Genomic DNA, 21,980 nt, shown 5'->3' with positions numbered 1-21,980 from the left:
ATCATATGCAGTGTAGCGCCTTCGTGGATATGGTAGAGGATAAAGGTGGTGAACCGGTATGGACTGACAATATCAGCCGATTGTGACTCAAAAGATGCTGCCTGTCACGGTGAGCTCAGGTGCGCCAACATGTGGGATTGGATGTAGTCCTGACGTAGCATGAGTTTGAATTTCTGTTGACTGTGCGTCTTGTGCACATAACTTGAGCGCGTGTAAAATATGTTTGCTGCCAATTATATTGCAGCACTGCAATTCTACATAATATTTTTACTTCGACAATCCGTACGCCAAGTAAGAATTGATGCGTCCACCATCCGAAGAAGTTCCGTCGGAACGAATTTTGGACAAGTCGTATAACGGGGGAAGGTTCTTCAAGTTCTGAGTGCGTTGTTGTTGGAAATCTTGGTAAACCTGATCCTTGCTTGACCTCGAGAGGAATTGGATCGAAGCACCCTTGTCATCGTCATTATTGGATGTGAGATTACCAAAGTTGAAGCTACATTCGTCAAGGTCAGTGCCAGGGTGAATATATGCCAATAGAAAGAACTTACACAGAGTAGACATTGCGCATGAATATATCACCAAGCAAAAAATCCATATCCGAGCCTGTATCTGACAGTTGCGGGCGGAATGCGGAGGTGCAAACAGTGTATTGAGCGTTGCCGTCAGTAAAAGTTGCCAGCCTCGTCAATTCGAGAGGGTTAATGGGCAAATAATCGTTGCTAAGGCTCTGATCAATAGATATTCAAGATTAAAACCACTGGATTCACGAACCCGAATGAAAAAGACAAATTTGCCTGGCCTAAACACGGGACGATCCAGAAATTTTGCCCATTGGTTTGTATATGAACCGACCCGGTGATAGCGCCATATATCGCATCCACAGCGTCGGAGGGAATGTACGCCAAACTGGTTCCGCTGTCGATGAGGGAAATAGCAGTCCCCTTCTTCGCTCCCTTGACTGTTGACTTAAGTGTCACGTTGTGGCCATTGACCTGCATGCCCGATAGCGCGATAGTCCAGCGCGGTGACGTCGAAGGCGCAAGGGGATATTTAGGTGTCCCGGAGACATCCTTGAATCGTGGATCGTATTCTCCAATCGTGATAGCGCCTCCAGATGTATTTTCATTATCAATCGTGCGTTCGAGCGCCAAAGCCATAAAATTCGGTGTTGACGGATTTTGTTCAAAAAGGTTTGCCATTATAGGGCGGGCGGCTTTGTTTTTGATTTTTTTCTCGATCATGGACAGTGATATAAAGCCAAGGCCGAGAATTCCATCAGTCCCTTGCTCGTACGTTTTGTCAACATTTAAAAACGCTAAAATAGTAAGGAGAGGTCAAAGGAAGCTTTGATAAGGATCACCTTGATTTTGCACTTGGTAAGTCCCGAGTTGAACAGTGGTATAAGCGACGTTTCCTGAGGCGGAACCAATTCCATATGTGAGGTTGATATTGTCCGATGTCTTGCTGTTGATCTTGATTTGTTGACCAGTGACCCACTTGCATCGATACAATAAGTTCGAACATGAACTACAAAACAAAGCACTGCTCACCAGATCGCTGGACCCGGTATCGAGCACTAGGTTAAAATCTAGGTTGGACAGGTCAGTGAATGTAGCCCCTAATAAGATGCACTACTTGCCATGTCCTCCTACGTTGACCTGCCCGAGGTACTACACGGAGATTAAATACACGTTTGTGACCGAGTTCGCAATACGTATACTCACCTCCAAGTCCGATTCACTAGTAACTGAAATGAGTGATCCAAAAGTTGCGTTCGTAGCATCGTTTGTCGGTTTGTAATAAGCATTAAAATAAAATCCAGTCGAATGATCGTCCCTAATGATGGCGAGGGCATTGCTTTCCAGAAGCTTGCCGCAGACAATGAGAGCGAAAGCGAAAGTGGTGAAGTGGAGTGAGGACATACTTGCTGATGTTGAAGTGGATGAATGACAGACATTCGTTTATCGGATTATAAACAGCCAGAATATGCGGATATGGTCATTATCCGAGTCCCCGATGACGCAGGTCTGTTCATCCTACTGAATTGATTTTAGTTCAAACGAACTAACCTTAACGGTGTATGACGTCGTGACATTTGAGAACTTCTGAGACATTGCGAATGTAGCCGCGGAATCATCAAAAGTGAGGAGGTAGTGGTACTTTGAGAGTTTTCTTTCTTGGCGGTCGCGAGAAAGCATCCAATTATTCGATCCATGACAGCCTGAGGGATATAGCACGTCCAAAATGCCGATACAAGTAGTAGAAGAAGCGTTTAGCGAGAATTACAATTCGGACTGGAGCGTCACAGGTGACAGAAAAGGCGAGACCACTAAGTATGAGCCCGAGCGGTCCGACCAATGCATACCAAGGTTCTGATAGTTTGTGCAACATTCTATACAATCAAAATATGAGTCTACGCAATAATACCGAAGAGTGAGCACTGGACGATTCATGCATAATCCGCCCTGCAGACTGTTGCTATCTGGGTGTCCCAGATTTGAATAGTCTACTTCATCGATTAAATTCCCTGTGTTGAATGCACGCGCCTTCGCAGCACATATGCAAGATCGTTTTCCTAAGGATCTAGTTAGCATTCCTCCGCGTCTATTCGATACCGCCAAAAATCATTGGAGGAAACAACATTCTGACCCGCTGACTGCCATCGCATCGCAGTGCGAATCGGTGTCCAATCGGTGGAAGGGCAGATCACATACCATTGAAGCTGAGCCGAGATGCAGATTAAGAGTCTACGGTGCTCCCTCCCGCCACCTCCAGTATCTTCCAATCCACTGTGATCTGCTCCTGCTGGAATATTTCCTGTATTTTCCCAGCGATACTATCAAAATTGTGAGTTGCAAGCGCAAGGATGGTCGGCCCTGCACCAGAGAGGCAAATGCCAAGCAGGCCAGGATGTGAAGCAGGCGTAATTAAGGAAGTAACTGCTGGCAGGCCAGGTATCTGAAATGGTGGTCAAGAAGTGGAACCTACACATAATGAAACTACGCACAAGAGTTTTTCGATACGGCTGATGCACGCGATCTTTCATAGCCTCAAAAATTAATTCTGGGTCTGGTGGCGTCTGACCAAGAGCTGTGGTGAGGACGGCTAATCGTTGCATATTAAAAACCTGCGAGGGTAAGGGTACTTTCATTCAAGACACAATACTTTATACATATACGAGAGCACGTACCAGATCTTTCCTCGAGTAACTCTCTGGCTAGAACAGCTCGTGCTTTTGCAGTACTAAGTTCAAATCGGGGTATAATGGCAACAGCTTTGATGCTGCTGTTCCATTTAAATCGGACATAGTGACCGATTCCCAACGGCGGAACAGGTGGGGAAAGGCCCCAGTCTTCTCCAGCATCAGACGGGTATTCCGGGAGGACTTCGGAGAGGGGTACTTGCGCTGCTTCAGTAGCTTGTGGGTCTAGTTCTCTAAGGTATGATCCTACAAATCCTCCAACAAGTGCAGCTGTCACGTTGTCTGGGTGGCGCTCGACCATGAGCGCGTAGTCTAACATTCGCTCTCGGGAAAGGTTGAGTTTTCCGAGACTGTCTCCGAGGAGAACGCCTGCAATGACCGCTGCACCAGACGAGCCAAGTCCGCGTCCAAAAGGTATTTGGTTGTGGCAGTGAATACTAAGGTCGGGAGGGAATGTCCTATGGCCATTGCAACGTAGCACGTAGAGTGCTACGCGAGTCATGAGGTTGCGGTACGGGTCTAGCGGGACTTCGTCGGCTCCTTCACCCGAATATGTTATCACTGGTAAGGTAGAGGTCTCCCCGATGGTGACAGTGAGAGTGAGATAGAGTGAAAGTGACAAGCCGACAACATCGAAACCAGGACCAATATTGGCCGAGGTTGCTGGAACTCGTATGATAAACGAGCTGGTCATGTCAGTGATGAACTATGGATGGTGGTTGAGAAATGATCTGTATTATAAATAGATCTGCAGACCTTATACGTAGAAGCGGGGGGAGCTGATCGTCGATAAAAGTCGGCGAAGGGTGTTTTTCAAGTCAATATTGTGATCCAATTGCGGCCGATCAAAGGATCACTTTGATTTGTTTGGATCTAAGGCTTTTGCCAAACAAACGCCGTGGAGTACCCCAACTTCAAGATTTATGGTAAAGGGGAAATCTCTCGTATCATAGAATCTACACTTGAAGTGATTTTGAGGCTGATGTAGCTATTTCACAGTAACTTGATCTCTCTGGACTCGCTACTGAAGCTATCTACTATCTTTTCTGCCAGTGGAAGCCTCTGATCACTCTGAGCTCGCCAACCAGTGAAGAACAGCACTTTCCTCCACCAAATTACTGTGTCCGTGTGCATAAAAATCAAGGTTTTACGCATTATGATATTCCGCTGGAGGAAATAATCGGCCCAGGCCCTCGTAATAGAATAGGCGACATTAGTGTTTCGGGTGTCCCTGAGTCCTGCCTGATGCTTGAACATTTACAAAGTTGTATCGCAGAATTAACGATAATCAAAGCAATTTCATTTATGGGGTGATATAACTATTTGATATAAGGTAATGACCTGAGGCAATAGCTACATATTAGTGCATAAAGGCTACACTGAAGTTGATGAGAACAATCTTGCCCACTGTGAATCGGGCGACATAAATTCTATCCGTGATGGTCTTGAACAACATGCAAGGAAAGTAGCAATCTATAAACTCAAGCCAGTCGAGCCTTGCTATAAATGGTTGTGGCGCTCATAATTTCGGGCGTATGTGAGGGTCAAGTGCTGGAACCCGTAGGCACGGAAGACACCCTAGGCAGTTGAAGGGAGCGGCGAGCCACCAATGGAGGTTGTCGTCTTGGTCGTGCCGTTCTGGCCGGAGGCAACAACAGTGAACTGGTAGAGCTGTCAGCGATAAGATGGATATTACCGCAACTCGCAACTCACGTAGATCTGGTCATCCAATGCTCCGTGCTGCGCCACAGCGACAAGAACTGGTTGATGGTTCATCGCGCTGATAATGGTAGACATCTTATACGTCCCCTCAGGCAAACCACCAGTGACGTTGGCGTATAGTTGACCCTTTGCATCTGCTTTGCCATTTAGACCAAGGAAATATGCGAATTTATTGGGGTCGGTTGGGGTAGTCTGCGTAAGGGACTGAAGCGCCTCGATAACGAAATGGGCGTGACCCTGAATTTGCCCAGATGTAGGATCAATTTGCTGGGGAGCGGAAAAGTAATTGGTATCCGGATTAACAAAGAACCCAGTCTGGAGTTCTTTCACCGCCAGCGTCACCTGGAAAGTGGTGTTCGCTGGAAGAACAGCCAAGTTGTTAGGACTGACAAACTTGGCGCTGGGCATATTCGAGGTGGAAGGGATGGCACCCATGGGAGCGGGGTTGCAGGAACCACCTTTAATCTGTTGGCCATTCGTTATAGGGAGATTGGACAATGTGGCGCAGTAGTTGATGAAGTTGTTTGTGGAGGTCAAAGAGGGGACTTCGCCAGCCTCGGAGGTGTTTACATTCTGACCGTTCTTAGCAAAATTAGGAGCGACAAGGCTTGACAGCAGAGTTAGGGAGGTCTGAGCATTTGAGTTGGAATTTGACCCAGAGCCTGCTGTGGAAGTGGCTGTTGAAGCTGAGCTGGATGTAGTGGTCACATTGGAGGGGCTGCCCGTCGTGCTTGTTCCGTCGGCAGTTGCGCCGGTGGCAGCAATACGAGAGTTCAGGTCTGCTTGAGTGGTGCAAGTGATGCTAGTTCCAGCAGAGTTGACAAGAGGAAGTGCAGCACATCTAAGATGAAGCATTGGAAGGTCGACTAAGCATTGACATTGGAACATACTCGATAGAACAGACTTACATTAGACCTGATCCACATGAAGTGAGGACGTACTGCCCGTTGACACACTGAGCAAACTCTCCGCTGACACAGGCGTTGCCAGATGTACATGGTGAGGACGCAGTCAAGGACTGGAACTGGTTGCTGAAAGCAGGGGTTAGATTGTTAAGAAACTACGTAGAGCCGACGCGACGTACTTCAAATTGATCGCGTCAATACCATTCTGCAGTACAAAGCTTCCCCCACGGCGCTTGAGGCTCGGAAGAGCGGTAGCGAAGGAAGAGAGCACGAGAGTTACAAAAACGGAAACCTTCATGGTGTAGATGTACTGGTATGTTGTCGACTTCAGCGGCGAATGAGTGTTTCGAGGACCTGTCCAAGACCAGCTTGTGAAAGATGGCAGTCAATGCCGGGTCGTAAGTTGGAAGCAAAGAGGGCGAAGTAAAAGAAGGCAGCAGACACAGTCCACTTCGTCACTGACGAGATTGTGATGAACACGGCGTGTACGAAATGCATGCCGTGGTATTGTCTTTATACTTGACGAAAGGCATCGGGAACAACAATGAAGAACAACGGAATCATACGTAGATCCGCCTCTCCTTCACAATAAAGAAGCACCCCGGTAGTCGCCAACGCGAGAGTGCATTGTGTAATTTTACCAGGTCATCCGTTGTTGTTCGACATTGTCCACAAGAACAGTTCTTATTGTTCATCAGAGACTACCAAACTCGGACTGCATCTTTCAACCGACTGGCCACACGGCTCGCAAGGCACGATCGGTTCTGCAAACCCGTGACTTGCTAATCTTCCCAAGATTCGCCAGCCAGCGCAGAGGATAGTGAAAGCTAATACAGATCGTACAACAAGATGTACTACGATTCTGTTCGTAATATCAGCTCTGAGAATAACCCTCATCGTCGTCAACCAATCTTGTCGCGTTCCTGACGAACAGTGGCAGAACAAGGATATCAATTACTCCTCAAGGAAGAAGTAGTTGCCCATGACTGCCAAAACGATATCAAAACCTTATAAATGACTCAAAAGGCCAAAGACATACCCTTCTGCTCTCTGTCCTTTACGCTGTTAAGCTTATTGACTCTTGGCCTGAAGTTTGTGGGATCACGTCTGAACGTGACCTCAAGCGATGCCAAAAAGTGGTTCATTCCAGTGAGGAGGGACTGTGGTCTGCAAAGCGAATTAACCACGTGAGCGTAGTGTCGCCTGAATTTCTTACGGCGTAGAATTTGCTCGAACGGCGGGCTCCCCTTCAAACACAATGACGCGGTCAGCCAGATAGGTTGCCATGATGAAGTCGTGTTCGATGACAAAAGCAGTCTTCTTGGCATGAAGGATGAAGCTGAGGAGTATCCATCAAATCTAAAAACGAGACGACTAGACCATTTGCTTACCGTTTGATGACCTTGCTTGCGATGATACGTTGCTCAGAGTCGAGGAAACTTCAATCCTGTGTTAGCGTATTCATTTCGGGAGATCAAGATTGGTGTACCTGCTTGGTTCATCGAGCAAATACACAGACACATTGGGTTTGCCTTAAGTCAGGTGTCAGCCAACGCCAAGTGAAATCAAAGAAAGCACCCACCAAGTGCAAGGACAATAGCCACGCGCTGCAGCTCACCTCCAGAGAGTGTCTTCACATCCTGATCCATAATATTATCCAACGTCATCGGTTTGAGCACGTCCGTTTGGAATTGTGGGTGCATAAAGGCCGCTTTAATCTGCTTCAGCAGAAGCATGCGGACAGTTCCTGGGAACTTTGGTGATATCGTCTGCGGCTTCAAGGACACCGCCAGCTCCATTTTGTCTGCCTCGTCGTCCGGCGTCATCACGCCAGCAAGCAGGCGGACAAAGGTTGTCTTCCCTGTCCCGTTTTCGCCAAGCATGACAATAATTTCTGAGTCAGTAAAACTACCGGCCTCAACAGTGAGCTTGAAGTTGCCCATCGTCTTCGACATAGATGGATAAGAATAATGACGGGTCTTGTCAATGATGAGCTCCTCAGCAGTCTCCATCATCTTGAAGCTCAGAGACTCCTCACGGAAACGCAAATTCTCGGTGGGAATGAAACCGTCCAGGAAGATGTTGATACCTTGTGAAGGAGTGAGCCATTTCACACCGAGTTAATGGGTAAACTTTTACCTTCACGGACAGAATAAGGCATAGTCACAACACCATACATCGATGGCTTTCCGTAAAGACAACAGATAAAGTCTGAAAGATAATCCAATACCGACAGATCATGCTCGACAGCAATGACATAGCAGTCCGGGGTGAGTAGGGACCGAATGACCTCGGCAGCCTTCAACCGCTGTTTTATATCGAGATAACTCGAGGGCTCGTCAAACATATATCTACGCAAGACTGATTTTAAAGTGTGGTTTATAATGGAATTGGGACATACGCACACATCGGCTTTCTGGATACATGACATGGCGATCGCGAATCTCTGCAGTTCTCCACCAGAGAGTGCCGAAACTTCACGATCAAGAACATTGTTCAGCTCCAACTCATCGCACATTTTTTGCTTGTTGTCAAGTTCTAGTTTCGAGTCCAGCATTTGTGAAACAGTCAGGCTGCCTTTAATCGCCCGAGGGATGTGGTCAACGTATTGTGGCTTGATGAGTGCCTTCAGATTGTCCTCGAGAACCTTGGTGAAATAGTTTTGCAGCTCAGACCCACGGAAGTAACGTAAGATTTCTTGCCAGTCAGGAGGATCCTGCCAGGTAAAAGTCAATGTCGTCTTGGGACAGTCTCATACTGCTCACATCATAACGGCCAAGATTCGGCTTCTGTTTTCCAGCGAGAATCTTTAGTGCCGTACTTTTACCAATTCCATTGGTGCCAACGAGTCCGAGGACCTGGCCAGGTCTTGGGGTAGGTAGTCGATGAAGTTTGAAGGCGTTAGCGGTATAACGATGCGTCACTTGTGACTCCAAGTTAGTCGGTAAGTTAATGATGGCGATAGCTTCGAATGGGCATCTAAGAGTTTTCTCCATTATGTGGACGATCCTCGTAAAACGATCCACTCACTTCTTTACGCAGATACCACAACCGATACATAAAAACTCAGAGATGAACGCTATCTTATCGGTCGATTTTACTTCTATGCAAAGTTTACCTGGAAGGAAAATTAGCATGAGGACCCTGCCTGTGCTTCGGGTGGAGGCGCACCCATTTTGACCACAGGACATGACTGCTCGCGAGCTGATAAGTGACTGATCTGATGTGATTGCTTGGAAGGAAGTGGTGCGTCACCTTCTTGCATTCCTGGGCACATCGCTTTGGCTTGCAGCGATTTGCGTCTACGATGGCGATACGGGTGATTTTATCAGCCATCGTTGCGGGCTAGAGATGGCGGTTGGATCTTGGATCTTAGTCTTTGCTTGCAGTGATGACGGATCGGCAGCAGTAGGTGGGTGACTGCAACGAAGTTGATTGGCCGCGACAATTATTTAAATAATTTATAATAACTTTTTCCTGGTTATCTTATCTCTCAGGTAGTACTAGACCCCAGTCGGCGTAGACTCAGACGGCCATGGCGCTACCTGAGATCGTGACAGTCGATGCTGTACGTGTTTATTTCGTCGATGCAAAAGTTGGACAATGACAATACCCTCTGCGGATAACCTCTCGTATGTAGATCCTTTTCGATTTGGATGGGTAGTTGTCACTATCAGTCTTCTTAATCTGCCATGGCTGATCGCCGTACGCCAGGACCCTCATAGATTCCACTCCTGGCGTCATTTCAGCCTGGAAAACGTTCGCGGAGGAATACAAACTTGGATCGCATCTTCCAATCGTGCAGAAAACTCATGGACGGAGACTTGCTGATACCCTGAAGGACGAGACGGTATGCAATATCCAGGACACAGAACTTTTGAATGTGGGCTCGACCTCATTCCATACTTGCGATAGCCTCGCTGATTCTGCAGAGCGAAATTTTGCGCTTCGAGGACCTAGTAATCCAGGGTAGCCCAGTGGCCCTCGAAGGCGCCATCGAATTCTTGACTCAGGTAATACTTTCGAACTTTCGAACTTACACATATCTTGCACGATCGGCTGACTACATCGCTCGAAGCTCAACTCCCATAATGACATGTGCACGAGGTGGACAATTGTCACATCAGGTAGTGTAGCAATCTTGTCTTCTTAATGGTGCACCGGAGCTCCCTGGACCATAGCCTCGAGGTATTACGCAAGTCAATGCATACCAAAGTGCAAAATTCCCGTGCCTACGTCAGGGTTTGTGACGGCAGATGATGTCAGTGAAGGCAAGCCAAAGCCCACACCGTATCTTGAGGGAGCAAAGAAACTTGGGGTTGATGTGACTAAGTGTGAGTCAGACACTACCCGTTTCTTTGTGGCGCTTGATTTGCTCTAGGTCTTGTCATCGAGGATGCACCATCCGGAGTGCAAGCAGGAAATAGTGCCGGTGCAAAGACGCTTGCAGTTTGCACCTCCCACAAACGCGAGGACTTTGAGAACTGTTCAGAGGAAATAAAGCGCCCCACATATATCATTGATGATCTAACTACGTGAGTCGCGATGCGCTCAGCAGCACTCATCACTCACTCAAGAAACCATTCGTAGAGTAGGCGTGAATTGGGAGAATGGCAAGATTCGACTCACGATCGATACCCGTAGAGGACTTGATGGATCAGCAATTTTGTAGACAGACACTCCCACCAAGTAGCGGTTTCAGGAATCTTCAGGCTCTAAGGCATGATAATATTCAAAACGGGAGGGTGCTTACCAATGGCCCACAGAAGCTGCCTCATCGTGACGAACAAGCAATGGCTTTCGCAGAGTTGCCGGAACAATAACTCTGGTAAAAGATACTAGAGTGAACAATACTTAAGTTGCCCTCGCTTGCAGTGACACTTACCTCCTTGTGATGCTTCATAATTAAATGATACGAACGGACTCACACCGCTTGTTTAAAGGGAATCAGCGAACATTTGGCCCTGAATTCCCAATCGCGACACTAGTAGCTTTCTTTCTTTCGGGTGGTCGTGCACTAGCACTCTCCGTGTTGAATGGCAACATTGACATGCTTTATTAGAAGGGACAAGTATCTTCTTTCATCTATAAAGGGTTGTCTAGGGGAGAATAATGTGTAGACAACAAGGAGAACAACAACTTGAAGGGAGCGAAAATCAAGCAACATTGTGCTGACAAATGTTAGCATGCCAAATGAAGCTGTGAGCTGATAGGCGGGCGTGAATTGGTATGATTGAGGGTACGAGGGAACAGATAAATTTTTCACCAGACTTGTACCCACTTGTGGGGTACAAGAATTTCCACTTCTGCAAGTATGATAGATCATAAACTACCCTCCGACTACAATCTCTCTACTTCTTCCAGTGACTTGCCGTGAGCCGCCGCGTATAATGCTTCTTTGTCCCCAGATTCATCGACTAGAGCACGTAACGTACCCTGTTCATTTTGCAATAGCTCCAATGGACTGCCAAATTCGACCTGTACAACTCGGTCAGTATGGGATCACGATACAAGATAGGGTTACTCACAAGTCTACCGGCATCGAGGACCATCTATCGAGCAGATCGTAAGTCCTCAGCACACAATATCCTAATTTCAAATACGCACAATCTTATCAGCATCAATGATCGTCTGCAGCCGATGTGCAACGATAATCTGAGTTACGTTATTCAGCTCATTGCGGAGAGAAGACTGGATGGCAGAATCGGTCTTATAATCTGCAGAGGATTATAGCATAATAAAAATTCACGACGTGAGGTACACACCAATAGCGGAAGTTGCCTCATCCAGTATAAGCAGTTTGCTTCCGCGGACCATAGCTCTAGCCAGAGCTAAGATCTGGCGTTGACCAACTGATAGATTCCCTCCTCCGCTTGCGATCGCACTGTCTAATGTTAAGCTCGCCTCGGACTCGTCTTCGACAGAAAAGAGTCCGGCAGCGCGTAAAGCATCGTAAAGCACCGCATCATCGTGCTGCTCGAAGAGATCCAAGTTCTGACGAAGCGTTCCGCTCAGGAGCTCGGGCTGTGCGAGATGAAACGCGTCAGCGACGTGAACGAGCAACGGCACAAGAAACGTACGATCTGAGGTATGATGGTCACGTTGGACCGCAGGGCATTTAAATTGATCCCACTTGTCGGAATCCCATCATAATAAACATTGCCTTCTGTAAAAATGCAGCGAAGGAGAGAGAGGGTCAAGGAACTCTTCAGAACAGTCAATATAAGTCAAGGTAGATAACGCAAACAAGTATCACCTTTCCGCTTCCAGTTCGCCCCACTAAATTCGGATTAGCGATTGAATTGGAAGTGGAAGCAAGCTCGCGACACACCGATACCAACGCGTTCACCTGATTTAATGTGGAAAGACAGGTCCTGCAAAACTCTAGGTCCATCCTGCAAGCGACGGTTAGGTAGAACGCGGAGACACGAGCTAATGCTCACCGACGAGTAGCGGGCCGACAGATTCTCTACGCGGAGATCACCGCTTGCAGGCCAGTACGCAGGCGGCTGGCCACCTTCAGTAGGCTTAGGTTCCTGTTCGATCTTGATATAACTATCGATCCGTTCCAGACTATTTCACGTAAGCAACAGTCGGAGGCATTGTCTGTCCATGCTCACCTGTTACCTACAGAAATCAGTTAGACACAGAAGGAGTTATGTGAGAAAGTAGCTCACCGCTGACTTCCACCTCGTTGAGGATACGAACCCACCAAAGGATCATGGAACTGAAACCGACTGTAAGGTGTGAGTGAAAATTCGCAATAGGCACACCATGTAGATATGATTTACCTGCCATGTTCAGAGAGAACCCAATGTTTGACGCCTCATGGGCTCCACGACCGTACACTAGATAAGCGGCAAGACCAGCCGAGAATCCACCACCGATAATATCAATACGGACACAAACCCAACTGAGAACACCCGTTAGCAACCAATCGCTCCACAGCCAACACAAACGAACCGATTTAAGTTATAGAACATGCGCGCTGATTTGGTGTAGCGGTCGATGCGATTAAGAGATTCTTCTTTGAACGCCTCCTCTGCACCATACGCTCGGATCGATGCTGTTTTAATGAATGAGCTCACATATCATAGAAGCCTGGTGATCGCTTACTAAGTCCTGCAATGGCAGCCCCGAAGTGACCGAGGACCGGTGCTTTCGCGTTGCTCATTTCTCGCTTGACTGATAGTTGAGCTTTCATGTAGATGCGACCGATCCATCCACCTAGCAAGCCAATGAAGAGACCGGGCACCAAGAAGACAGGCGTCATGACCACAACGGCTCCGAGCTTCACGATCATCGTCAAAGAAAGTTCAACGACCCAACCAATTCCCTGTGCAAACGGACCATCAACTGGATAACCTATCAGCAAATGTTGACCGTCTAGAAGCAAGAGACTGACTGGCTCTTATGTCCTGTGTGCACCGGGTGATAACTCGAGATGTAGGTGTCGTGTCTAACCATCTGTCCAATAATGAATGCGTGCGCGACTGTAAAATCCAGAGAACATACCTTAGCGTTGTTCCAAGTACAGATTGAATGAGTTTCTTGTGAATGGTTCGTGACGCCCGCATTGAACCCCGATAATACATGTAATACCCAACCGAATACATGAGACAGCCAGAGAGCATGAGCAAGGCATATCCAGAGAGATAGCTTACGATAGAGGTGAGTGACAAATCCACGAACGGCAGCTATTCTTACAATTTGACATTGACCTCTGAAGGTAGACGATCTTCGTATTGAGATGCCCAGTACCCAAGGAACCAGGTTTGCACAGTGTTGACGAAGTCCGTCAACCCCATCAGAACCAAGAACACAACCCAGAACGTCATAGGATAGTTCCCCCCCAAGCCGGTCAGGTAGAGCTTGACTGAAAAACAATATCAGCAAGGCACCAAGGATTGTGGAGGGAGGAACCAACAAGCTGGCCAGGAAACATGACCCTCTGCAATTTCCTCAGACATCACCAACTTGCCATCGGACTTGGCCTTCGGTTCTTCTGGAGTGTCTACGATCTGAGCCTCTTTACCGAGCACTTCCTGTTCTTTAGCCATTTCCGCTGCAAGCTTGTTGTCCTTTGCAATGGCCTCCGATATCGATCCATGGCTGACAATCCGACCGTTGGAACCCATGGACACAACGAAGTGCGCTATAGAACTCGTCATAGCAACGTTATGTGTCTGTACTGCCTTAGAAAAGGAGTAGTTACATTTAACCTACATGCACGTACCACAAGGATAATTGTTCGATCTTTGACTAGATCTCCTGCGAAACATTTATCTACAATCCACTTGGACGTGTGGACATCCAGAGCAGCCAAAACCTGTGTGTCTACTCACTAATAGTTCAAAACAGAGATGGAACGACCAACATCATCAAGCAGCAGTGTGTTCGCCGAAGAATAGATAGCTCTTGCAAGAGTAATTCGTGCCTAACATGTTTCAGCAGCCGCATGCCCACTCGTGAGGAAAGTGATTACCTTCTGACCGCCACTTTCAATACGATGTTAGACTTATAATAAACGGAGGCTGAGCTTGTTGAACTTACCTTAGCGTAAGACCCTTTTCTCCAACTTCTGTTTGATCGCCCGCTTCGAATAAAGTCAGGTCGCGCTCCAGAGCACACTGATACAAGACTGCGCTCAAACATTTCAACAAACGTTCACAAGTAGCGCAACTGAATATCCACCTTTCTTGTATCGAATCTCATCATAGGGTGTGCCAAAAAGGATGTTGGCCTGAGAGCTACTTCAGCATACGAATAACTGATTTTGCGATCTCACGTACCCGAATGGTTTCATTCTGGACCCAGGACTCTTGCGCGGCATAGGCTACACCACCTTTGCGAGGGAGGTTAAACCAAGATGTTGGACCAGAGGGCGTGAAGTGCATTTCGCCTGGGCAGTAGATTATAAACATCTACGGACAAGGTCCAACAATTACCCACCGAGCAAAGCCATAAGCATTGATGTTTTTCCAGAACCTGTCGGTCCAACGACAAGGTTGATACGACCGTGTTGGAAGTACATCTCACCATCGATGCGAAGCCTGAACTTGCGCTTCGACGGCGTCAGCGACCCATGGGATTCATTAGACCATGCAAAGACAGCGTCTCTGAAGCCGATGAGGTCAGATTCTTCTTCTGACTGGACAAAGAGCTGGACTCTGTCGTCGTCCTGCTGTTCGTGGGCATCCAATAGTTCTGTGTCAGTCAGGAAACTGTTGACGCGATCCAGCGATACTTTGGCTGGAGAGCATCGTTTTGTCAGTGATTTCGTAGTAGACAAAATAATGACCTTGAGTAAATCTTGGAATGGAGAAGAACACGATGTTCAGCTGGTCTCTCAGGATGTCAAAAACTGTCAGAGGAACAAGTCATCAGTCACTCTAAACAAGTGAATAACAGTATGAAGCTTACCTGACATCGACGAGAAAACCTTTGAAGCTGGAATACCTGTCAGGTCAATAAAACGCAACAGTCTATACACTGACCAGATAGGTTTTGTCCCATAATAAGAGTCTAAGAGAGAGGTTAACAAACTTGCCTTGCATGTAATCGAATGCAACATACGAATGTCATGTAAGAAGCCATCATAGTAAACAGCGGAATTACGTAGCTATTCATGCGTCAGTTTTCGTTGTCACACCAGTTAATACCGAAGACGTACTTCAAGTTGTTGTTTACCAGTTCTAAGATCTTCGTCTTCCACGTCCAGACAAGTTCTACTTCTCTTCTCTCGCTAATCCTCGCGTCCAATTTTTCTTCCCATCCGAACAGCTTAATCATACGCAGAACATTCATAGCTAGTGAACCATAAGCACCGGTTTTACACCGATTATGCTCGACTTACTTTCGGTCACGGTTTGCACCCGAGCATCTGTCTGGGGTTACGATAAGCATCGACCGACCAATCAACGAAAGGTCCAACCTTGTGCATTTTCTCTACCTGCACCTTTTGAATCATCTGGGCAACGTACCCAGGGAGAGGGAACATGACGATCATCACAGCGAAGCCGGCAAAGGCACTTGGTAAATAGCCATCAGTCAAGTTAGACGGCAGTGTGACGACACCCACCTCCAGCCAAGAATTTCATACAAGAACCAGATACACATGCCTACTTGAAGTGGCACGTACAACGCTGGATGAAAACACGCGTCAGAAAGCACGCATCCATCAGAACCAAGTGTGACTTGCCAACCATGAGGAAATCTCGTCCATCGGTAACGTTGCTCAAGTCAGTTGTGACAAGATTATTAATTTTCCCAACAAGGTTGTCAGCACTTGAATGCTTTTTCGGCGAATTGTCCAGTTCTTCTTTGACATCCTGGGACTTTCGCTTGCCTTTTTTCGTGGAAGATATTGAAATGGTCTCGTCACCACTGCCATCCGTACTTTCATCCGCGGCGGCGGTGCTGGATCCAGCTACAGATGCACTGTCTGGCGTTGATGTTGCCGTAGACTCCCCAGACTTCTTGCCGTCATCGGGGAGCTCAGCTTTCATTCGGATTCGGAGCGCGTGCTCGAAGACCAGCTGCGTGAGAATACCCTCCGTGTGCACGAGTGCGCGTGTCTAGAAAGCTCATGATTCTGATTACTAGTTATCCAACGATCGCACTCACCGCAATGTAAATATACCATTGCCATGCCAAGGAAGCCACAAGTGGTCCTAAGAACAGCCAGGAAATCCAGACCCATGGACGGACCACAGCACGCTCGCCATTCGTTTCAACATAACTAAACAAATCGCATGAGATGTCAAGAAATGTGACAACCAAACTACATACAGCAAAAGTTGATTAATTCCAAAGGGAGCGGCTAGTTTTGCCAGCACCTGTCATGGGGAATTGTCTGACATAGGGAGCCACGAGCAAGAGAAATTGCATACCTGGAGAACAATCATAACAGACAAGACTATATACTCAACGCAGAAAGTCTTCATGAGGCCGAAGAAGATATGTCGCCTTCGGCTACCAGAGAAGGGGTCAAGATGCTGCAACGATTGTCAACTCACCTCCTATTATAGTAATGACATATACTTACGGGGAAACTCTTCTTTTTGAGGTTCCTGGAATGATCATGGTCGGCCATTGGGGGAAGTTCTTCGTGCGACAGGTGGGGAACTCGATACGCCTTGAAGACGATGGGGTCCAGCCAGGTATACGAAATCATAGACAGCCAAGAAGAAGTTTGCTCGGGGTGAGGATTGTCAGAGACGTTCTTTCAAATGACGTGAGCATTGGTGATGAGAGGTCTATGGAATACTATGACATACCGCGGGGTCTACTGGAACATATTGCCTCGGGCTCACGAGAGGGAATACGATGCTTGACATGAAAAGAACAGCGACTTTCACCCACAATAAGCTCCCTTCCTCAAAATCTTTGGGTCGTTTATGGAAGGTGATAAGGGGCCATAGATCCCGGTACGCAAATACCGCAAAGGCTGCGAAGAGAAGAGTAGCCAGGTGATTGGACACCAGCCTGCTCCATCGGGGTTTCGTTGTCACAGAAACGAGCCCGAGAATAGATGCATAAGCCTGCAGAGAATGAGCGAATATCGAAACAGATAACCACAAATCACCAACAGCAGTCATGCACAACGCAAATTGCAACCACTCAGCGTGAGAGAACGGAATGTAGCCATCGGAGGGATGGGCCCTGCGATGCTTTCCTTTGGACAGTTTGTTGGCTCCAGTTGCGTGCTCTTCACGTTCATCTAATATGAAAGTAGCTAATGACAGTCCCAGGAACGCAAGACAACCAATAAATCTTGCAAACTTGTATGCAAAAATGACCCAACCACCATGTTGGGAAATGAATACTTTAGCCTCGGAGAAAAATCCATCAGCTATAGTAGGTTCATCGAAGAAAATGCTAGGTTCTTCCTCGGTCCTAGAGGGCAGAAAACGCGACCAAACCTTTTTGACCGGCTTAGATAGCGCTATTAAATGTAGCAAGAGCAGAAGAGCGGATGCAGCAGCAAAATATGCTGGAACCATGAGTGTGCTGTACCACACTCTAAGAATTGAGGATGTTAGAAGCTTCAGGCATCAACTTGGAGCACGACACTCACGCATTCAAGTTGCCATGGATGATCGCTTTCCCATCGAGAGACTGAAAAGTGTCAGACCTCAAGACGACCTGCCATGGACTAGGATCGGTATACCGACTCCAGAGCGACATTTCCTGAGAAATAGGCTGGTACTGCGCGTCTTATCAAGTTGCGCAGTATGTAGAAGAGTGAGATTGAAATCAACAACTGTATAATCAACAACTTTATAACGAGATGCCCACATGGTTCAACAGCTTCGGAAGCGTAAATTTCAATTTATTACACACGTCAGTACCAGGGGTCCTTGTGTATCCCTATTTGGATGTTGTGGGGAAATCAGGAGCATGTCTAAACAACTTGCTCAACACTGTCATGGCTGCTCCAATCGCGGAGTCCTTTGCACCTAGGCCATCCTCTTCAGAGTCGCAACACGGACCAATTCCCCTGTTTGAACATCACCTCAAGGTCTTAACAGATTCATATTTAAGCTTCTTCCAAGAAAGGTTCGTCCACTCAGTCATCCCAATACACCGTCTAACAGTGGTATGATTCCCGTAGAAAACGTATCGAAGAAGTGTAGTGAGCGATATTTGGTATATATTATTCCGGAATACGCTTTGACACGCGTTTTAGCATCGAGTCCTTGCTCAAACTTCATCGGAAAGTGAAATCCATCGACAACTATTTAGACGATCGGACAGAACTTAGCACTTCAAGGAGAGCGTGGAATGAAGTTCGGGATAACATCGAGAGAGGTCGGTCTTACTTCAATATCAGACCTTATAGTAGTAGTCCCTTACAGGCGATACAGAAGCACAAACCAGACAAGCATTTCTCGCAACGCTTACGGTAGATGTTGTTAATGCCTTGACGTCACTCAGGGTATGTATACCCCCTCCTTCAGCGTTTTGTCGAATCTCTAATCGCTCAATGTTAGGAGACGCAGGAACGTACGCGCAAACGCATCAAAGAGGATTTAAAAGAGTCTGGCAGTGCCTACACTGACTATGTTGAGAATACACTACCAAAGCTGAAGCGCACATACCTGAAAAAATGCCAAGAAGTCGAGGTCAGTACCGAAGTAGTAATTTCTTGCAGTCACCTACAATGTGTTTCAAGGATCACAAGGCTGCCGCTGCCGCCACGCCGCCGCATTCAATATCTACTACTAGTACTACGCCATATTCAGAACAAAGCGGAACTACCTTGAGTACTTCGCGGTCAAATCCTAGTTTGCCATCCCGGCCTGTTGTCACTGCCCCTCAGCCATTACGCCCTCTTGATAGACGGCCCTCTGGAAGCGCGCCTGGACCACGTAATCGGTCACCGTCTACTTCGGGCACATTTTCTGATTTTGCTCAACACGGTATGGCATAAATACAGCATATATTGATTCCGACTTGACTCAATCAAGCGCCTATAGGAAAGAAACAGCTTAATCAGCTTATCACATTCTTAGATAAAAGCGGTACTGTGAAAGAGAGCTTGGGTGTACGGTCAGAAAATAGTGCGCTTCGTGCTGTCCGTGCGAAACGAGAAGCTGATGAGGCTGGTAAGTGACGCGTCGGTGTACGCAAGCCGTGCGAAGTTAATTTTAGCACAGATAGGGAATATCGGAAGGGCGTGCATTGGCTAGAGACCCTTAGACTCAGGCGCACTAAGATCCTTGCAAGTGGTTACAAGGTAACTTTCTTATGTAGCAGATATCATCTACTGGCAGCTGACTAGTAGGCACCATTCAGAGTCTGGAGACCTTTGTTTATGAATATTCGAATACAGTCAAAAATGTCCTGGAGAAATATCTTGATAACATGACGTGCGTATATTTTGATTGCATCACTTGCGTTCGCATTTCTGAATTTTGTCGGTAGTGCGACTACTACGACACAGACACAGTTATCATCACACGGACGTTCCGTGGTCGACAGGATCTCCCCAGAAAAAGATGTATCACTTGTCACGGCCTTCATTCCTCGTTCACTGGCATCGGCAATAGCCAAGCCAATACTTTACTATAACTACAATGTTGGCGAATGCAACGACCTCATCTTCGGCTTTAGTCTGGTGGATTATGCGACTGCTCGAGGCCTTGGGGAAGGCGATGTTCCAAAAATTTTGCGTATCTGTGTGGAAGAAGTAGATCAGAGAGGGTTAGACGCAGAAGGCATTTATAGGGTAAGTCCTGGTGCAATTTTCTGACTTCAGATGTTGATAGTTATAGCAAGATATCTGGCAGGCATGCTATTGTACAGGATGTAAGTCTATCAGCTTTTCCATATCACATGCTTTTCATCAGCATTCCGCAGCTACAACATAAGATAGAGCGAAACGAAGCCGGTTTCAAGTTTAACAACCTCACTGACGATATTTATGCTGTATCCTCACTATTAAAGGTATTGTATTTTTCTGGCAACTGTGATGCCACGACAATGATGTTTCATTTCTAGTTGTATTTGCGCGAGCTTTCGGAACCATTGTTTAGATTTCCACTGCAGGATCGTATAGAGCATACGGGGGATCGAGGCAAGCACTCGGGAGCGTAAACCATCCAGAAAACCATCTGACCTTGTATTAAGCGGAACACCAGTCGAATCACTTTGCCCTCCTGCGTTCGAAGATACGGCGGCTACCTGCCGTCCACCGCGCGACTCTGCGCGCTCTAGTTGAGCATCTAACCCGGGTGGCATCCAATGCGGATAAGAACAAGATGGACGCAAAAAACCTGGCGATTGTATTTGGCGCCGTCATCTTTGGTGAAGATGAAATTCCAAAGGGCGGTGACCTTTTGAGTGTTCAGTCATGGAAAGTTAGTCATTCTTTATTACTTGGGTTGCCTCAGCTAATTTTTCTGAATTCAGGATACGCTAATGGAGGACATGATTAACAATGCCCGAGAGATTTTCGAGGATCTCCCGCCTGCCAGTAACTCCCCTCCTCTGCCTGCTGCGCCACTTGGTGAACCTATTCCTGTGTATTCGTATGGTTCATCACACACGAAGATTGGCAGTGTTCCTCCAAGGCCTCGATCCCCGAGAAGCCCAGATGACTTCACTCCTCGTCTCCCCACACGACCGACAGGCAGCATACATCCTTCCCTTCGTGCAAACCCAACTTCGCCGACACGCGTTAACATGGAAATTCCCCCGTTGCCATCACGAATTGCTCAGGGCGGAGATGATGAGTCATCGCCATCGCCCACCGGTTCCGCGTCAAAGCGCACAGAATCGGAGATAGACATTTCGCCACCCTTATCACCTTCAGCGCTGTCGCTTCCCATCTCTCCTGCGGGCGACGTGGCAAGTGAACTAATACAATAGGGTTACCTCTTTCTTGTGCATCGAGTTTCAAGATGAAACTTTTAAACTTTTAACCAAACACTCTCGCTCAGGGTAATTCTGTGTTTCTCTGGATAATTGGCGTCTACAATATTAGGCACGAACCGTGTTGAAATATACATGTTGTTACTTGTGATCAATGAATTAATGGCCTTTGTGCATCTACAAATCCATGACATTGTGCAGCTAAATGTTACAAAAGGATATCTGTTGATGAGTGATATTGCTCAATCACCCAGTCCATATCCATTTCCTCCTCTCGAGCTCGCTGGGCTTGCCAGGAAGCCTGCCACTCGATGACGCGTGGGTGAGCCAATACTCTGGAAGAACATGTCAGTCGATATGCCCAGCAACAATTCCCAACTTCATTCCAAACCTTGAAGGATCAAAACCGACGATCTCCAGTCCTTCCAGGCTTGTAGCTCTCGAAAGGGCAACATATGCTTCCCAAAGGCAGATCAACTTCCATAGACAATAAGATATGGGCTCAATCGTTCACCTTGCCCCTTCTCAAAGATCCTCCTCAGATCAACCTTTACTCGACTCATGGTTTGGCCCTGAGCCTTGTGAATGGACATTGCCCAGGAAAGCACGAGAGGTACTTGTACTCGTTGTGCTTCGCAGTTGCCTTTCAGGCCCTGGACATCAAATGGTAAGGGCGCACAGAGAAGGTGTAGCCCGTTGGTGAATTTGACGAGCGGAAACCTTTCATGTCTTCCAAATACGTGTCCATTGAGAGCCAATAGGCCTTCGTA

The 21,980-nt window shown here is 47.2% G+C and overlaps 8 protein-coding genes across 8 annotated transcripts; 3 read left to right on the top strand and 5 right to left on the bottom strand.

Moving 5' to 3' along the window:
* Nucleotides 1–267: 267 nt before the first annotated feature.
* On the bottom strand, nt 268–1,925 carry BJ212DRAFT_1443664 (aspartic peptidase domain-containing protein; the record flags this gene model as incomplete). Its single annotated transcript, XM_041337864.1, has 7 exons — nt 268–496; nt 552–722; nt 775–1,318; nt 1,364–1,499; nt 1,554–1,591; nt 1,643–1,673; nt 1,728–1,925. 7 exons carry the CDS (start codon nt 1,923–1,925, stop codon nt 268–270), a joined length of 1,347 nt encoding a protein of 448 aa, XP_041198814.1.
* Nucleotides 1,926–2,742: 817 nt separating this feature from the next.
* BJ212DRAFT_1474958 (homoserine kinase) lies at nt 2,743–3,899 on the bottom strand (the record flags this gene model as incomplete). The annotated part of the gene is made up of 3 exons (XM_041339171.1): nt 2,743–2,961; nt 3,011–3,147; nt 3,194–3,899. 3 exons carry the CDS (start codon nt 3,897–3,899, stop codon nt 2,743–2,745), a joined length of 1,062 nt encoding a protein of 353 aa, XP_041198813.1.
* Nucleotides 3,900–4,483: 584 nt separating this feature from the next.
* BJ212DRAFT_1314819 (uncharacterized protein) lies at nt 4,484–6,379 on the bottom strand. Its single transcript, XM_041334133.1, has 3 exons — nt 6,012–6,379; nt 5,836–5,958; nt 4,484–5,768 (listed from the first exon to the last, which is right to left on the bottom strand). The coding sequence occupies exons 1-3, from the start codon at nt 6,128–6,130 to the stop codon at nt 4,898–4,900; spliced, it is 1,113 nt and encodes a 370-aa protein (XP_041198812.1). The 5' UTR covers nt 6,131–6,379; the 3' UTR covers nt 4,484–4,897.
* Nucleotides 6,380–6,786: 407 nt separating this feature from the next.
* BJ212DRAFT_1217097 (P-loop containing nucleoside triphosphate hydrolase protein) lies at nt 6,787–8,705 on the bottom strand (the record flags this gene model as incomplete). Its single annotated transcript, XM_041329318.1, has 9 exons — nt 6,787–6,818; nt 6,872–6,999; nt 7,049–7,171; nt 7,224–7,271; nt 7,322–7,364; nt 7,415–7,921; nt 7,972–8,183; nt 8,238–8,548; nt 8,598–8,705. Coding segments are annotated over 9 exons (1,512 nt in total), but the record flags the coding sequence as incomplete, so codon positions are not given.
* Nucleotides 8,706–8,859: 154 nt separating this feature from the next.
* BJ212DRAFT_1248996 (uncharacterized protein) lies at nt 8,860–9,172 on the top strand (the record flags this gene model as incomplete). The annotated part of the gene is made up of 2 exons (XM_041329694.1): nt 8,860–8,982; nt 9,077–9,172. Coding segments are annotated over 2 exons (219 nt in total), but the record flags the coding sequence as incomplete, so codon positions are not given.
* Nucleotides 9,173–9,331: 159 nt separating this feature from the next.
* BJ212DRAFT_1314801 (HAD-like domain-containing protein) lies at nt 9,332–10,730 on the top strand. Its single transcript, XM_041334132.1, has 8 exons — nt 9,332–9,400; nt 9,473–9,492; nt 9,547–9,715; nt 9,765–9,845; nt 9,911–9,959; nt 10,014–10,166; nt 10,214–10,367; nt 10,423–10,730. Exons 1-8 carry the CDS (start codon nt 9,368–9,370, stop codon nt 10,502–10,504), a joined length of 741 nt encoding a protein of 246 aa, XP_041198809.1. The 5' UTR covers nt 9,332–9,367; the 3' UTR covers nt 10,505–10,730.
* Nucleotides 10,731–10,838: 108 nt separating this feature from the next.
* On the bottom strand, nt 10,839–18,133 carry BJ212DRAFT_1314766 (uncharacterized protein). Its single transcript, XM_041334131.1, has 39 exons — nt 17,912–18,133; nt 17,424–17,856; nt 17,112–17,375; nt 16,880–17,056; nt 16,725–16,829; nt 16,624–16,670; nt 16,459–16,573; nt 16,034–16,409; nt 15,914–15,977; nt 15,767–15,863; nt 15,689–15,719; nt 15,506–15,641; nt 15,409–15,454; nt 15,330–15,357; nt 15,256–15,282; nt 15,134–15,196; nt 14,785–15,084; nt 14,625–14,734; nt 14,527–14,575; nt 14,386–14,473; nt 14,318–14,330; nt 14,210–14,269; nt 14,069–14,161; nt 13,760–14,018; nt 13,540–13,708; nt 13,348–13,491; nt 13,238–13,299; nt 12,949–13,188; nt 12,796–12,898; nt 12,624–12,745; nt 12,508–12,569; nt 12,276–12,410; nt 12,164–12,227; nt 12,089–12,111; nt 11,913–12,038; nt 11,598–11,856; nt 11,440–11,549; nt 11,361–11,384; nt 10,839–11,310 (listed from the first exon to the last, which is right to left on the bottom strand). The coding sequence occupies exons 1-39, from the start codon at nt 18,019–18,021 to the stop codon at nt 11,173–11,175; spliced, it is 4,872 nt and encodes a 1,623-aa protein (XP_041198808.1). The 5' UTR covers nt 18,022–18,133; the 3' UTR covers nt 10,839–11,172.
* Nucleotides 18,134–18,249: 116 nt separating this feature from the next.
* On the top strand, nt 18,250–21,747 carry BJ212DRAFT_1565690 (uncharacterized protein). The gene is made up of 16 exons (XM_041341959.1): nt 18,250–18,393; nt 18,449–18,469; nt 18,524–18,645; nt 18,702–18,772; nt 18,828–18,959; nt 19,010–19,256; nt 19,314–19,442; nt 19,494–19,573; nt 19,633–19,706; nt 19,762–20,065; nt 20,116–20,145; nt 20,197–20,283; nt 20,338–20,413; nt 20,467–20,696; nt 20,749–21,098; nt 21,553–21,747. Exons 1-16 carry the CDS (start codon nt 18,263–18,265, stop codon nt 21,701–21,703), a joined length of 2,235 nt encoding a protein of 744 aa, XP_041198807.1. The 5' UTR covers nt 18,250–18,262; the 3' UTR covers nt 21,704–21,747.
* The last annotated feature ends 233 nt before the right edge of the window (nt 21,748–21,980 follow it).

This window comes from Suillus subaureus (assembly GCF_016647635.1).
Source record: "Suillus subaureus strain MN1 chromosome Unknown BJ212scaffold_2, whole genome shotgun sequence".
NCBI lineage: Eukaryota > Fungi > Basidiomycota > Agaricomycetes > Boletales > Suillaceae > Suillus > Suillus subaureus.
Note: the sequence above shows the minus strand (reverse complement) of the source record. Positions and strands in the feature narration are given on the sequence as shown.